General features: G+C 47.7%; 1 protein-coding gene across 1 annotated transcript in view; it reads right to left on the bottom strand.

Moving 5' to 3' along the window:
- Positions 1-17,119, bottom strand: part of LOC136759567 (chloride channel protein 1) — an 89,084-nt gene extending 71,965 nt beyond the window's left edge. The window contains exons 1-13 of the mRNA XM_066714573.1: positions 16,891-17,119; positions 16,577-16,708; positions 14,742-14,870; positions 13,185-13,318; positions 7,857-7,934; positions 7,142-7,217; positions 6,151-6,276; positions 5,926-6,010; positions 4,350-4,451; positions 4,081-4,165; positions 3,751-3,888; positions 2,839-2,908; positions 2,582-2,692 (exon numbers count right to left, since the gene is read on the bottom strand). Coding sequence (XP_066570670.1) covers positions 2,582-2,692; positions 2,839-2,908; positions 3,751-3,888; positions 4,081-4,165; positions 4,350-4,451; positions 5,926-6,010; positions 6,151-6,276; positions 7,142-7,217; positions 7,857-7,934; positions 13,185-13,318; positions 14,742-14,870; positions 16,577-16,708; positions 16,891-17,119 — 1,495 coding nt within the window. The remainder of the gene's footprint in view (positions 1-2,581; positions 2,693-2,838; positions 2,909-3,750; positions 3,889-4,080; positions 4,166-4,349; positions 4,452-5,925; positions 6,011-6,150; positions 6,277-7,141; positions 7,218-7,856; positions 7,935-13,184; positions 13,319-14,741; positions 14,871-16,576; positions 16,709-16,890) is intronic.
- Positions 17,120-17,629: the final 510 nt, after the last annotated feature.

The raw sequence follows: 17,629 nt of genomic DNA, 5'->3' as shown, positions 1-17,629 counted from the left end.
ACTGGACACTACAGTACATTAACACTGACTGACTGGACACTACAGCACATTAACACAGAATGACTGACTGGACACTAAAACACATTAACACTGACTGACTGACTGGACACTACAGCACATTAACACTGACTGACTAGACACTACAGCACATTAACACTGACTGACTGGACACTACAGCACATTAACACTGACTGACTGGACACTACACTACATGAACACTGACTGACTGACTGACTGGACACTACAGCACATTAACACTGATTTACTGACTGGGCACTACAGCACATTAACACTGACTGACTGACTGGACACTAAAGCACATTAACACTGACTGACTGACTGGACACTACAGCACATTAACACTGACTGACTGACTGGACACTACAGCACATTAACTCTGACTGACTGACTGGACACTACAGCACATTGACTCTGACTGACTGACTGGACACTACAGTACATTAACACTGACTGACTGACTGACTGGACACTACAGCACATTAACACTGACTGACTGACTGGACACTACAGTACATTAACACTGACTGACTGGACACTACAGCACATTAACACAGAATGACTGACTGGACACTAAAGCACATTAACTCTGACTGACTGACTGGAAACTACAGCACATTAACACTGACTGACTGACTGGACACTACAGCACATTAACACTGACTGACTGGACACTACAGCACATTAACACTGACTGACTGACTGGAAACTACAGCACATTAACACTGACTGACTGGACACTACAGCACATTAACACTGACTGACTGGACACTACAGTACATTAACACTGACTGACTGGACACTACACTACATGAACACTGACTGACTGACTGACTGGACACTACAGCACATTAACACTGACTGACTGACTGGACACTAAAGCACATTAACACTGACTGACTGGACACTATAGTAGATTAACACTGACTGACTGACTGGACACTACAGCACATTAACAATGACTGACTGGACACTACAGCACATTAACACTGACTGACTGACTGGACACTACAGCACATTAACACTTACTGACTGACTGGACACTACAGCACATTGACTCTGACTGACTGACTGGACACTACAGCACATTAACTCTGACTGACTGACTGGACACTACAGCACATTGACTCTGACTGACTGGACACTACAGCACATTAACACTGACTGACTGGACACTACAGCACATTAACTCTGACTGACTGACTGGACACTACAGCACATTGACTCTGACTGACTGACTGGACACTACAGTACATTAACACTGACTGACTGACTGACTGGACACTACAGCACATTAACACTGACTGACTGACTGGACACTACAGCACATTAACACTGACTGACTGACTGGGCACTACAGCACATTAACACTGACTGACTGGACACTACAGCACATTAACACTGACTGACTGACTGGAAACTACAGCACATTAACACTGACTGACTGGACACTACAGCACATTAACACTGACTGACTGGACACTACAGCACATTAACACTGACTGACTGGACACTACAGTACATTAACACTGATTGACTGGACACTACAGCACATTAACACAGACTGACTGACTGGACACTAAAGCACATTAACACTGACTGACTGACTGACTGGACACTACAGCACATTAACACTGACTGACTGGACACTACAGCACATTAACACTGACTGACTGACTGGACACTACAGCACATTAACTCTGACTGACTGACTGGACACTACAGCACATTAACACTGACTGACTGACTGGACACTACAGTACATTAACACTGACTGACTGACTGACTGGACACTATAGTACATTAACACTGACTGACTGACTGGACACTACAGCACATTAACACTGACTGACTGGACACTACAGCACATTAACACTGACTGACTGACTGGACACTACAGCACATTAACACTGACTGACTGGACACTATAGTAGATTAACACTGACTGACTGACTGACTGGACACTATAGTAGATTAACACTGACTGAATGACTGGACACTACAGCACATTAACACTGACTGACTGACTGGACACTACAGCACATTAACACTGACTGACTGACTGGACACTACAGCACATTAACACTGACTGACTGGACACTACAGTACATTAACACTGACTGACTGGACACTACAGCACATTAACACTGACTGACTGACTGGACATTACAGTACATTAACACTGACTGACTGACTGGACACTACAGTACATTAACACTGACTGACTGGACACTACAGCACATTAACACTGACTGACTGACTGGACACTACAGCACATTAACACTGACTGACTGGACACTACAGTACATTAACACTGACTGACTGGACACTACAGCACATTAACACTGACTGACTGACTGGACATTACAGTACATTAACACTGACTGACTGACTGGACACTACAGCACATTAACACTGACTGACTGGACACTACAGCACATTAACACTGACTGACTGGACACTACAGCACATTAACACTGACTGACTGACTGGACACTACAGCACATTAACACTGACTGACTGGACACTACAGCACATTAACACTGACTGATGGGGGTCTCACCGATCACAGCATACCCCCCAGGTAAGATCCGGTACACGATGCCGTCGAACAGAATCCCGTTAGGAAAGAGAGTCGCCATGATCTCACCCACCAAGCGCCCAAATGAGGCTCCTGAGAAAGAGACAGACAAGGGGATGAGGTAGAAGAGAGAGGTTGGGGGGTAAATTTGCTAATTAGCAGTAAGATTACTGTTACAGTTTTTTTAGTATGATTATTATTATCATTTGTGTTGTTGTTGTTGTTGTTGTTGTTGTTACCCAGAATGAAGACAGGCATGAACGCTCCAGTTGGGATTGGCATAGTGGTGGAGACAGCAGACATCCAGAACTGAGAGAGATAGAGAGAGAGAGGGAGGAGTAAGGACTACATTTCCCAGGATAGCCCACACTCTACTCCCAGCCAGTTTGTATGGAGTTGCACTGTGGTTATTTTAGTTTTTGTGCCGTAGAGGAATAAGGATATTGAAACTTCACAATCACTGCACGATCATAGACCACACAGAGAGAGGAACGGGGACACAGTGTGGTTTTTGTGTCATTTAACGCAGACTGGGAAATAGGAAGTGGGATGAAAACGGTGTAAAACACGTTACTTGTAGTTCTTCCACTCTTGTACACTCTTGTAGAACTACAAGCATGGTGGTGTCATCTTCCGCAAACAGACGTGGTTAGCTTGCATCTCGTTAACGTGTAGAGTGAGGTGTGATTTAATCACTGCAATGGGAAGAGTGGTGTGCAGGGGAGGGGGGATAAAGAGCATTCCCTGGTAGATGGGGTCATATACATTTCTACAGAGATGTATTGTGGGTTATGTTATTTTCTCTGTCTTGCTGGGACAACTGTGGTAACAATGATAGTAAAATATTAAGACACCCACTCCAACATCCACACTAGCCACCTGCTCCCACTCTCCTACCCACCCAACTCTCACCCACTCCCTACATTCCCGTCCACTCCCACACCCACCATTACCACAGCCACACTACTCTCACAACCCCACCCCATTCCCTCACACCCTCCCTACTCCCACTTACGGCCTCAGCCATTCCCACTCCCACTTATACCCACTCCCATTTACACCCACACCACTCCTACACTCCACCCCAATCCCACAACCCACTCTCACTCCCACTTACACCCACCCCACCCCACCCCACTCCCAGTCGGCACCTTGTTTATGAAGAACAGCAGCAGCACCAGGTAGACGTTGATGTGTTGCCCCGCCCACACTGCGGCCCGGGGGGCAGGGCTTGGCTTGGTCCAGGTCTCATTGTCGAACAGGGAGTTGATGCACTCCCGAGGCATCAGCTGACAGAGAGAAAGACATGTGAGGACTGCACTTCCCTGCACCGCCTCAGACGTCTTCTGGATCCTTTGTAGGTGATTTATGGATGGTGTAGTTTTTATACTGGCAAAGCGATACACTGGCTGACTGACACAGACTTAATATAGACGCCCCACAAATACAGACAGACAGATAAATACAAGTTGACATCTGACCTCTCCTGCCATGAACTGTCCGAATCCTGGGGGAAAGGTCAGAGTGGCAATCACAAAGGTCACGACCCCAGGATAGATCAAGCGACTGCAAGAGAAATCAATTATAAAAATGATTAATGAGTCAGACAGCCAGTCAGTCAATGTGTCAGTCAGTGTGTCTGTGTGTCTGTCAGTCAGTCACTGTGTCAGTCAGTGTGTCTGTTTGTCACTCTGTGTGTCAGTCAGTCAGTAAGTGTGGTTTGGTCAGTGTGGTGCAGTCAGGCTCTCACTGGCGGGTCAGGAACCGGGTCAGCACTGTCTGTCTGCGGATGAACAGAACCACCTGACGGTTCAGATAGACGAAGAACGCACCTAGGAATCCACAAGAAATACTGAGCGAGAGGGAGAGAAAGAGAGAGGGAGAGAGGGAGATGTATTTAGCCTGTATCTTTATCCGAGTTTCTCCAGTAACACTTGTGTGCAGGGCTGGACTGGGACAAAAAATCTGCCCTGGCATTTTTGGTCCAGGCGGCCCACGTCTACAATCCAGAATCGGTCCAGTCAGACACCACCCATATATATACACTGTCGTTCAAAACACACACACGCACACACACACACTGTGTATGTTTATGTGTGTGTATACCTACTGTGTATACCAGTTTAGAGTGGAGCGAGGAATGTGCTGTCGCTCTACTCCATACTTTGATCAGATCCCCCTCAGCAGTGTGAATCTACCTCGTCTCCTGTCTGTTCCTAAATTTAAGAGCTCTACGAACAAAAATTTAGACATTTTTTACACTATTTGAGAAATGTAAGACTTTTTACGGCCTTAAAATTATGTAAAGTGAATTTTAGACATTTTAAGGACCCGCAGGAACCCTGCAATTGACTGAAATACATTGTAGCAACTGAGAACTTTAATCCCTGTACTATCATAGATAGAAACTGCCTGAAATCAACTATAAAGAAGAGAAGAAAGTCGTATCTAAAAGTTGCGTGGCGGGCGGTGCCCCTGCATGCCGCCCCTCAGCGTGTTGCCCTGGGCGGCTGCCTATATTGCCTATGCCAGGATCCGCCACTGCGTGCACTCATTAGGAAAGGTTACCTCCCTGCGAGTCCCTGTTATCATGAAGCTATTCCTTACCGATTCAACTACCCTCTCCTCCTCCTCCTCCTCCTCCTGCCTGTACCTCTGGCCCTCATCACTGACAGAACAAGCCTGTTCTTCATAGCTCACCACCTGCTCTTTTCCTTGCTGCTGAACAAACTCTGGCACTGCCAACGAAGTAAAGGCTACTGCAGCAGCCCCTAAAGTAAACATATCTGTTATCTTGGCACATTTGGCAACATCCGCTTCGAAACTTTTAACCCTCTTATCCCGGAGTTTTTCAGCACCACCTTTGCTTTGGTCTGTCCATTTTGAGAGATGATGGAGAAGAAAGGGGAGGGGTGAAGCCAAGCGATATTTATATAATGCGGAGCAAGATACGTAATCGTTCCGTCTGTCGCGCATTGTGATTGGGTTTACACACTGTCAACACAGAAGACAAACCAATGGGCCGCTGTCCCTACATGATGGGCCAGCCCCCCCCCAAAAAATGGTATTAATTGAAAATGCCCGGTATGCCCGATTACCAATCCAGCCCTGCTTGTGTGCTGTTGTCAATAAAGCTCATCTTGAATTTGGGACTTGTGTGGCAGTGGGAGTGTGTGTGTGTGTGTGTGTGTCGGAGTGTGAGTGTGTGGGAGTGGGAGTGTGTTGTGTGTTTGTGTTGGAGTGGGAGTGTGTGGGAGTGTGTGTGTGTTGGAGGGAGTATTTGTGTGTGCGGGAGTGGGGCTGGGCACCCTGGAAGTCCCACTGACCCGATTATGGCAAAGGCCGGTAGCTCCTGCAGGTCAAAGGGGAATTCCATCCTGAAATTCGTCCGAAATAAAGCAGTGATGGTCACTGAGAGAGAGAGAGAGAGAGAGAGAGAGAGACAGGGAGAAGTAGTTGTCCTGTCAGACAGTCAGTGTGAATGTCTCTCCCACACCCTCTTTTTCTCTCTCTCCCTGTCTATCATTCCCTATCTCCCCCTCTCTCTGTACCCGCGTCCTTGTTCCACACCGCCAGCACTCTGAAGATGAAGGCGCTGAAGGTGGCAGCGAAGTACCCCCTCCAGTAATTCCGCACTGCGAAGTATGTGGAGGTCACCTCGATACTGAACAGCACACCTGAGAGGGAGAGAGGAAGAGAGGGAGGATGTGGATATACATTTCCATGTACTGTAAAGGCAGAGAAAGATACAGGGGGACAGAGTGAGAGAGGGGCACACAGAGACACAGAGAGAAAGAGACAGAGACACACACACTCACGTACACACAGACACACTCATGCACACATAGACACACACAGACTGAGACATACATACACACACGCACACACACAGACTTGCCTCCAAGTGGTGTCCCAAAGCAGCAGCCTACCCCCACAGCGCACCCTACTGTCAGGATGTCAGTATAGCCATAGGGGTGCTACTGACCCAGAGAGAGAGGGAGAAGGAGAGAGAGAGGGGGGAGGGAAAATGGGAGTGGGAAAAGGCGAGTATGGGGAGCGGGGGGAGCAGAGAAATGGATAGAGAAGTTGAGAGAGAGGGAGGAGAAACCAGGGAGCAATAGAAAGAAAGTGAGAGAGACAGAGAAATGGAAAAGAGGAATAAAGTCAATTCAGGATGGACAGCGTGAAAGCAGAGAGAGGATGAGTGTGTCTGATATCGACTCTCTAACCTCATGCACTGCAGAATATCGACCAAACTGCATTTGACTCCCCATGCACATTGCAATTCCACACATAAAATGATCTTAATCAAAATAATAATAATAATAATAATAATAATAATAATAATAATAATAATGTGGTGACTGTATGATGATGAGGATGAATATTATTATTATTAATTGTGAATCTGACTCCTGTCCAGTTTTTAATCTGACTCCCATGTTTACTTTTATATTGTAATCATTCTCCTGTGCTATATGGGCTGTCACCCTGTTTAATTTGACTCCTGGCAGGGCTATTTTGACTCCCTGTCCCACTTGCCTCCCAGTGGCGCCCCGAAGCAGCAGCCCACTCCCACAGCACAGCCCGTCAGCAACCACTCAACACTGCCCTGAGTCTGAGAGAGAGCGGGGGGGAGAGGGAGAGAGAAAGAGAGAGAGAGTGGGAAGAAAGAGAGGTAGAGGTGCGGAGGGGTGGGGGGTAAAGAGAGAAAAGCAGAGAAATAGAAGAAAGGAGGGAGGAAATGGGGGAGAAGGGGGGAGGTAGAGAGTGCAGTGGAATAGGGAGAAGGAGAGAGAGAGAGAGAGAGGGAGGGAGGGAGGAAGGGGGAAATGGAGAGGGAGAGAGACACAATAGCCATGCAAAGTCAGTAATACAGCCTCAACACAACTGCACAATTCAAAAATACACACACGCACACACACGTACCTCAGTATACGTGTGTGTTAGTATATTAAACAGTTCCCAAGATGCATTTCAAGTATATGTCAAACCAGGCATGCACATAAACACAATCACTACACACCCTCTCTCTCTCTCTCTCTCTCTCTCTCTCTCTCCTTCTCGCTCCCAATGTCCCTCTTTCCCTCTCCCTCCTTCCCTCTCTCCCTCACTCCATCTCTCTCTCCTTCCCACCCTCCTTGTGCCCTCTCTCCCTCCCTCACCCTCACCCTGTCCATTTGCCACTCCCTCCCCCTCCTTCTCTCCCTCACTCACTCCCTCCCTCCCTTTCTCCCTCCCTCCTTCTCATTCTTACCTGATAGACCCCAGAGAAGATAGACATGAGTTTGCTGAGGACTGCAGCACAGATACTGGCGATGTGGACAAAGGGGCCCTGTAGAGAGATAGAGAGAGGGAGGGAGGGAGGGAGCAGAAAGGGGTAAGAAGGAGAGAGACAGAGAGGGAGGCAGAGAATGGGGGAGAAAGATAGAAAAGGAGAGAGCGAGAGATACTGTGAGAGAGGGATATTGACAGATCAAGACACAGAGAGAGGATCTGATGAAGGTATTGTAAGAAAGCTTGGGTTAAAAACTAAATTGAAACATTCCATTTAGAATTCTGTAAGAACACACTCTCACACACACACTGACACACACATACATACACTGACACACACACACACACACTCTCACACACACACTGACACACACATACATACACTGACACACACACACACACACTCTCACACACACACTGACACACACATACATACACTGACACACACACACACACTCTCACACACACACTGACACACACATACACACTCTCACACACACACTGACACACACATACACACACTGACACACACACGCACACACTCTCACACACACACTGACACACACATACACACACACTGACACACACACACACACACTCTCACACACACACTGACACACACATACATACACTGACACACACACACACACACTCTCACACACACACTGACACACACATACATACACTGACACACACACACACACACTCTGACACACACACTGACACACACATACATACACTGACACACACATACACACACACTGACACACACATACACACACTGACACACACACACACACTCTCACACACACACTGACACACACATACATACACTGACACACACACACACACACTCTGACACACACACTGTCACACACATACATACACTGACACACACACACACACACTCTCACACACACACTGACACACACATACATACACTGACACACACACACACACACACTCTCACACACACACTGACACACACATACATACACTGACACACACACACACACACTCTCACACACACACTGACACACACACGCACACACTCTCACACACACACTGACACACACATACATACACTGACACACACATACACACACACTGACACACACATACACACACTGACACACACACACACACTCTCACACACACACTGACACACACATACATACACTGACACACACACACACACACACACTCTCACACACACACTGACACACACATACATACACTGACACACACACTGACACACACACACACACTGACACACACATACACACACACTGACACACACACACACACTCACACACACAGTGACACACACATACATACACTGACACACACACACACACACTCTCACACACACACTGACACACACACGCACACACTCTCACACACACACTGACACACACATACATACACTGACACACACATACACACACACTGACACACACATACACACACTGACACACACACACACACACTCTCACACACACACTGACACACACATACATACACTGACACACACACACACACACACACTCTCACACACACACTGACACACACATACATACACTGACACACACACACACACACTCTCACACACACACTGACACACACACGCACACACTCTCACACACACACTGACACACACATACATACACTGACACACACATACACACACTGACACACACATACACACACTGACACACACACACACACACTCTCACACACACACTGACACATACATACACTGACACACACACTGACACACACACACACACTGACACACACATACACACACACTGACACACACATACACACTCTCACACACACTGACACACACATACATACACTGACACACACACACACACACACACACACTCTCACACACACACACTGACACACACATACATACACTGACACACACACTGACACACACACACACACTGACACACACATACACACTCTCACACACACTGACACACACATACATACACTGACACACACACACTGACACACACACACACACTGACACACACATACATACACTGACACACACATACACACACACTGACACACACATACACACACTGACACACACACACACTCTCACACACACACTGACACACACATACATACACTGACACACACACACACACACTCTCACACACACACTGACACACACATACATACACTGACACACACACTGACACACACATACACACACACTGACACACACATACACACACTGACACACACACACACACACTCTCACACACACACTGACACACACATACATACACTGACACACACACACTGACACACACACACACACTGACACACACATACACACTCTCACACACACACTGACACACACATACATACACTGACACACACACACTGACACACACACACACACACTGACACACACATACACACACACTGACACACACATACACACACTGACACACACACACACACACACACTCTCACACACACACTGACACACACATACATACACTGACACACACACACTGACACACACACACACTGACACATACACACACACTGACACACACATACACACACTGACACACACACACACTCACTGACACACACATACACACACTGACACATACACACACTGACACACACACACACTGACACACACACACACACACTGACACACACATACATACACTGACACACACACACTGACACACACACACTGACACACACATACACACACATACATACACACACACTCACACACACACATACACATACATACACACACACTCACACACACTGACACACACACACACTCTCACACACACACACTGACACACACACACACTCACACACTCTCACACACACACACTGACACACACACACACTGACACACACACACACACACTCACACACACTGACACAAACACACTGACACACACATACATACACTGACACACACATACACACACACTGACACACACTGACACACACACACTGACAGACACATACATACACTGACACACACACACTCTCACACACACTGACACACACACACATCCCACACAAACACACTGACACACACACACACTGACACACACATACATACATTGACACACACACACACACACTCTCACACACACACTGACACACACATACATACACTGACACACTCACACTGACACACACACACTGACACACACATACACACACACTGACACACACATACACACACTGACACACACATACACACACTCTCACACACACTGACACACACATACATACACTGACACACACACACACACACTCTCACACACACACTGACACATACATACACTGACACACACACACTGACACACACACACACACTGACACACACATATACACACTGACACACACATACACACACTGACACACACACACACACTCTCACACACACACTGACACACACATACATACACTGACACACACACACTGACACACACACACACTGACACACACATACACACACACTGACACACACATACACACACTGACACACACACACACACAATGACACACACATACATACACTGACACACACACACACTCACTGACACACACATACACACACTGACACACACACACACTGACACACACACACACATACATACACTGACACACACACACACACACACTCACACACACACAATACATACACTGACACACACACACTGACACACACACACACACTGACACACACACACACTCACACACACTGACACACACACACACACTGACACACACATACACACACACACACTGACACACACATACACACACACACACACACACACACACACTGACACACACATACATACACACACACACTGACACACACACTCACACACACACACACTCACACACACACTGACACACACACACACACTCACACACACACACTGACACACACACACACTCACACACACACACACTCACACACACACTGACACACTCTCACACACACTGACACACACACACACACACACTGACACACACACACACACTCACACACACTGACACACACACACACACTGACACACATACATACACTGACACACACACACTGACACACACTGACACACACACTCTCACACACACTGACACACACACACACACTGACACACACATCCCACACAAACACACTGACACACACACACACACACATACATACACTGACACACACACACACACACACACTCACACACACACAATACATACACTGACACACACACACACACTCTCACACACACACTGACACACACTGACACACACACACACACTGACACACACATACATACACTGACACACACACACTGACACACACATACACACACACACTGACACACACATACACACACTGACACACACACACACACACACACACTGACACACACATACATACACTGACACACACACACACACACACACACTCACACACACTGACACACACACACACACTGACACACACACACACACACACACTGACACACACACTCACACACACTGACACACACACACTGACACACACACACACTCACACACACTGACACACACACACACACTGACACACATACATACACTGACACACACACACTGACACACACATACACACACACACACTGACACACACATACACACACTGACACACACACACACACACACACTCTCACACATACACACACACACACACACTCTCACACACACACTGACACACACATACACACACACACACTGACACACACACACACACACACACTGACACACACTGACATACACTCACACACACACACACACTGACACACACACACTGACACACACACTGACACACACATACACACACTGACACAAACACACACACACACTCACACACAGACACACACACGCCACATTGTGGGTCCCTCTGAAACAGGCTGAGCCACACTCCTACCAGCACTGGGCACCGCGCAACGGCTGCAAGCTCAGCCCAGAGAGAGACTGGCTGGGACAGCTGTGCCGACAGTGGCACCAACGAAATTGAAAGAAACCGACCGAAGTACAAAAAACATTGAACATTGGAAAAATGAAACAAATGTAATTAACAAATTGAGGTTGTGTGTCATTGTATTGATGTAAGATATTAATATTGTATGAATATTGACAGAAACAGCAATAAACAAGCAAGAGACTGTTACTTAAAAGAGAGAAGGGCAGACTGACAGAGACAGCGAAGGCAAAAATAGAGTGAGAGAGCGGTGGGGGGGTGACTGACCTCCTTGCCCACGGGCATTCCGCTGCCCAGTCCTGCGGTCAGTCCAATCACCTTGGCCACGAACGCCTTCAGAGTCAGGTACTCCTTCAGCACCACGCCCCTCAAAATAGTTTTCAGCTCTGGGATCCCTGAGCCTGCAAGGCACAAGAGACTGCATTTCCCATGAGCACCTCCCACCCCACGCCACCTGTTCCTGTGGAACGGCATTGTGGGATATTTAGTTTTTCTCTTCTTAAACTCCTTTGATAATCCTGTGTCAGGTCAATGGTCGAGTTAAGAGACCAAAACAGAGACCCACAGACCCTAACACAGACCCCACAGACACTCCTGACACAGAGACACACAGACCCTAATACAGACCCCACAGACACTCCTGACACACAGACCCTAATACAGACCCCACAGACACTCCTGACACACAGACCCTAATACAGACCCCACAGACACTCCTGACACACAGACCCTAATACAGACCCCACAGACACTCCTGACACAGAGACACACAGACCCTAATACAGACCCCACAGACACTCCTGACACACAGACCCTAATACAGACCCCACAGACACTCCTGACACACAGACCCTAATACAGACCCCACAGACACTCCTGACACACAGACCCTAATACAGACCCCACAGTCACTCCTGACACAGAGACACACAGACCCTAATACAGACCCCACAGACACTCCTGACACACAGACCCTAATACAGACCCCACAGACACTCCTGACACACAGACCCTAATACAGACCCCACAGACACTCCTGACACACAGACCCTAATACAGACCCCACAGACACTCCTGACACACAGACCCTAATACAGACCCCACAGACACTCCTGACACACAGACCCTAATACAGACCCCACAGACACTCCTGACACACAGACACACAGACCCTAATACAGACCCCACAGACACTCCTGACACAGAGACACACAGACCCTAATACAGACCCCACAGACACTCCTGACACACAGACCCTAATACAGACCCCACAGACACTCCTGACACAGAGACCCTAATACAGACCCCACAGACACTCCTGACACACAGACCCTAATACAGACCCCACAGACACTCCTGACACACAGACCCTAATACAGACCCCACAGACACTCCTGACACACAGACCCTAATACAGACCCCACAGACACTCCTGACACACAGACCCTAATACAGACCCCACAGACACTCCTGACACACAGACCCTAATACAGACCCCACAGACACTCCTGACACACAGACCCTAATACAGACCCCACAGACACTCCTGACACACAGACACACAGACCCTAATACAGACCCCACAGACACTCCTGACACAGAGACACACAGACCCTAATACAGACCCCACAGACACTCCTGACACACAGACCCTAATACAGACCCCACAGACACAGAGAGATTTCTTACACACCTACTTTCATAACACAACTATAATAAAAAATATAATTATGAAGGAAAATAAACTACAACCAAAATGGCCACCCTCTAAGTCTCTCCACAGGAATATCCACCAGATTTGTGGTCCTTGATGATTAAACTCACCCACAGCCTGAGGAGCCACTAGGTGGCAGAAGAGGGAGGAGAAGATGATGAGGATCATGGGATAGGTGACCCAGGCCAGGTACTGGAGCAAAACATTGCCCTTCAGCTCCCCATACATCCACTTGTACACTGAGAGAGAGGGAGGGAGAGGAAGAGGGGGGAGAGAGGACAGGAGGGGGAAAGTTGTGGAGAGAAGGATAGGGATGGTGGGAAGGAGAAAGCAGAAGGGAGGGTGAGAGAGAGGGACAGGGAGAGTAGAGACAGTTTGGGGACAGTGAGGGAGAAAGAGAGATAGGGAGGGAAAGAGGAGGTTAGGGGAAGATGCATGGAGGAGATTTAGGGAGAGGGTGAGAGAAAGAGACAAGGGAGAGAGAGAGAGAGAAGGGGAAAGGGTTGTTAATTCAATATTATGCTCACTGACTCACTGGCCCCTACAGTGCATTAGTACTGTGCCGGGAGAGAGTGTGAAAGAGGGGGAGAGACAGGGATAGATGGAGAGAGGTGGAGAGAGAGGGAGATAGGGGGTTAATAATAATAATAATAATAATAATAATAATAATAATAATAATAATAATAATAATAATAATATCACCTGGGTCCCTACCCCACCCTTCACACTACATTTCCCATGATCCCCTGTTCTGACCTCACATTGGCTGCGTTCACGACACTTTTGTGCGGCTGATTGCAGACGAGTCTGCGTGTGACGTCACGGTCTGCGCAGACGGAGCGGTACAGCTCTGACACTGCAGCTGCAGACTCAGCAGAACAAACATGCAGTCGCTGCTGAGAGAAGTCAGTCCTGTTCACAGTTCATGCAATCGAAGTTCCCTACGTGCTGCACCAGCTTCACACTTTACAGTGTAATCTGAAAATGGGCCATTTAATCAGTTCATATCAGATTCAGTAGCTTTACGATCCGTTAATAATCTTTAATTAGTAGAAATCTGTATTCCTACTCATTGTTGGGACACTTAAGGGTTAAATACTCACATACTGATCAAATTAATTACAACAGATTTTGTGTGTGTACAATATTATATATACACTGGTTTCGAATCTACATTAAACCTGTGCATTCACAGAAATACACATGTGCAATAGTTTGTATGTATTATTATGGATTTCCTTGCCAGGTGTGCAATTTACAAATTCACATAATACGTGGAAATTAGGTGATAATGTATACGTACACCACTACACATGCATATTATTGTATTGTTGACCTGTCAATCTTTAAAATATTATATTTCTGTTGTACGTATCTAGCATGAAATGAATAAGATCCCTGATGCCATGACTCAGGGTGATTCGCTCTGACCAGGCGGCGCTGCCTGCGCGTCTCTGTCACTCAGCGCTCGCTTGTTGTTTTGAAGCTGCGGCTGCTCCTGCGCAGCCCCTCTTGGGCGGCTGCGCGGCTGCGCAGACTGTGCAGCCTGTGGATGCGTCGCATTGTGATGAGTTCATGCAGACGGGTAACTTGGACAGTTTCGTTGCAGAGTATGCGAAAAGTCTGCGCAGACTCAGCAAAGTATGCGTGTCGTGAACGCGGCCATTGTGAATCCAGCCCCTTTGGCATGCTGGGTATTGTAGTCACTACCATGATCAGCTGAGACCCCACAGCTACACTTCCTCAGACACTTTCCATGATCCCTTGCCTCCCACTGAGAGTGAATGCATTAAACACATGTTGCATGCTGGGTATTGTAGTCCCATGTCCAATGCTCAACCTAGACTCTGCTACTGCAATTATCCACAAACTACATTTCCCACACTCCCAGTGCGAGTGGGCGTGCCCGGGCCCTGCGGCATGCTGGGAGCAGTGTTGCGCTCACCCTGCAGGCTCTTGGCGCTGGCGTAGTCCATGCCCCAGCTGACCAGCGCCATGGTGAGGCCCAGCAGCACCAGGAAAATCCAGTCCTCCCCCAGCTTGGTCACGATGTAGCGCTGCACCCGCGCTACACAATCTGCACAACAACACAACACTGTGACACAACAGTGTCATATACACTGTACTGCTGCACCTGCACTGTGCAATCTGCACAACAACACAGCACACTGTAACACAACAGAACAGTCATGCACCCTGTAACAGTGGGGACACTGTGCTGTACCGCAATACAGCACACCGTCTGTCCCGCTCCCTCACCTCGGCACTTGGAGTAGGGGCGTGGCTTCTTGGCTGCCGGGGCGGGGCCAGCGTTGTCCGTAGTCTTGCGGGCGGCGCCCTGGCTCCTCCATTGGCCCTCAGTCAGCAGCCGAGTCGCCTCCCTCCGCGCATAGCTGCCCAGCTGCTCCCTGTACTCGCCATAGAGCTGAGACAAAGCACACAGGTCAGGGTCCTTGCACCGGGAGTCAAACGGACAGCCCCACTGCATGCTGGGAGGTGTAGTCCAATACGTTAAGCCAATACGTTAACTACAACTGTTAATTATTCCTAGAGAGAGAGAGGAAGTTGCTTCTCTCTGTTTCTCACTCTCTCTCCTCAAACTTTCCCACCAATATCGCTTTCATTGTTATAATTAGAATGCCTTAAGTAGACTGTGTTGCTTGTTTACTAGATTATCACTGTCCTAAAAATACACATTAACACTGACTGACTGACTGGACACTACAGCACATTAACACTGACTGACTGACTGGACACTACAGTACATTAACACTGACTGACTGGACACTACAGCACATTAACACTGACTGACTGGACACTACAGCACATTAACACTGACTGACTGGACACTACAGCACATTAACACTGACTGACTGACTGGACACTACAGCACATTAACACTGACTGACTGGACACTACAGTACATTAACACTGACTGACTGGACACTACAGCACATTAACACTGACTGACTGGACACTACAGCACATTAACACTGAC

This window comes from Amia ocellicauda, chromosome 1, assembly GCF_036373705.1.
Source record: "Amia ocellicauda isolate fAmiCal2 chromosome 1, fAmiCal2.hap1, whole genome shotgun sequence".
In the NCBI taxonomy this organism is placed as follows: domain Eukaryota; kingdom Metazoa; phylum Chordata; class Actinopteri; order Amiiformes; family Amiidae; genus Amia; species Amia ocellicauda.
Note: the sequence above shows the minus strand (reverse complement) of the source record. Positions and strands in the feature narration are given on the sequence as shown.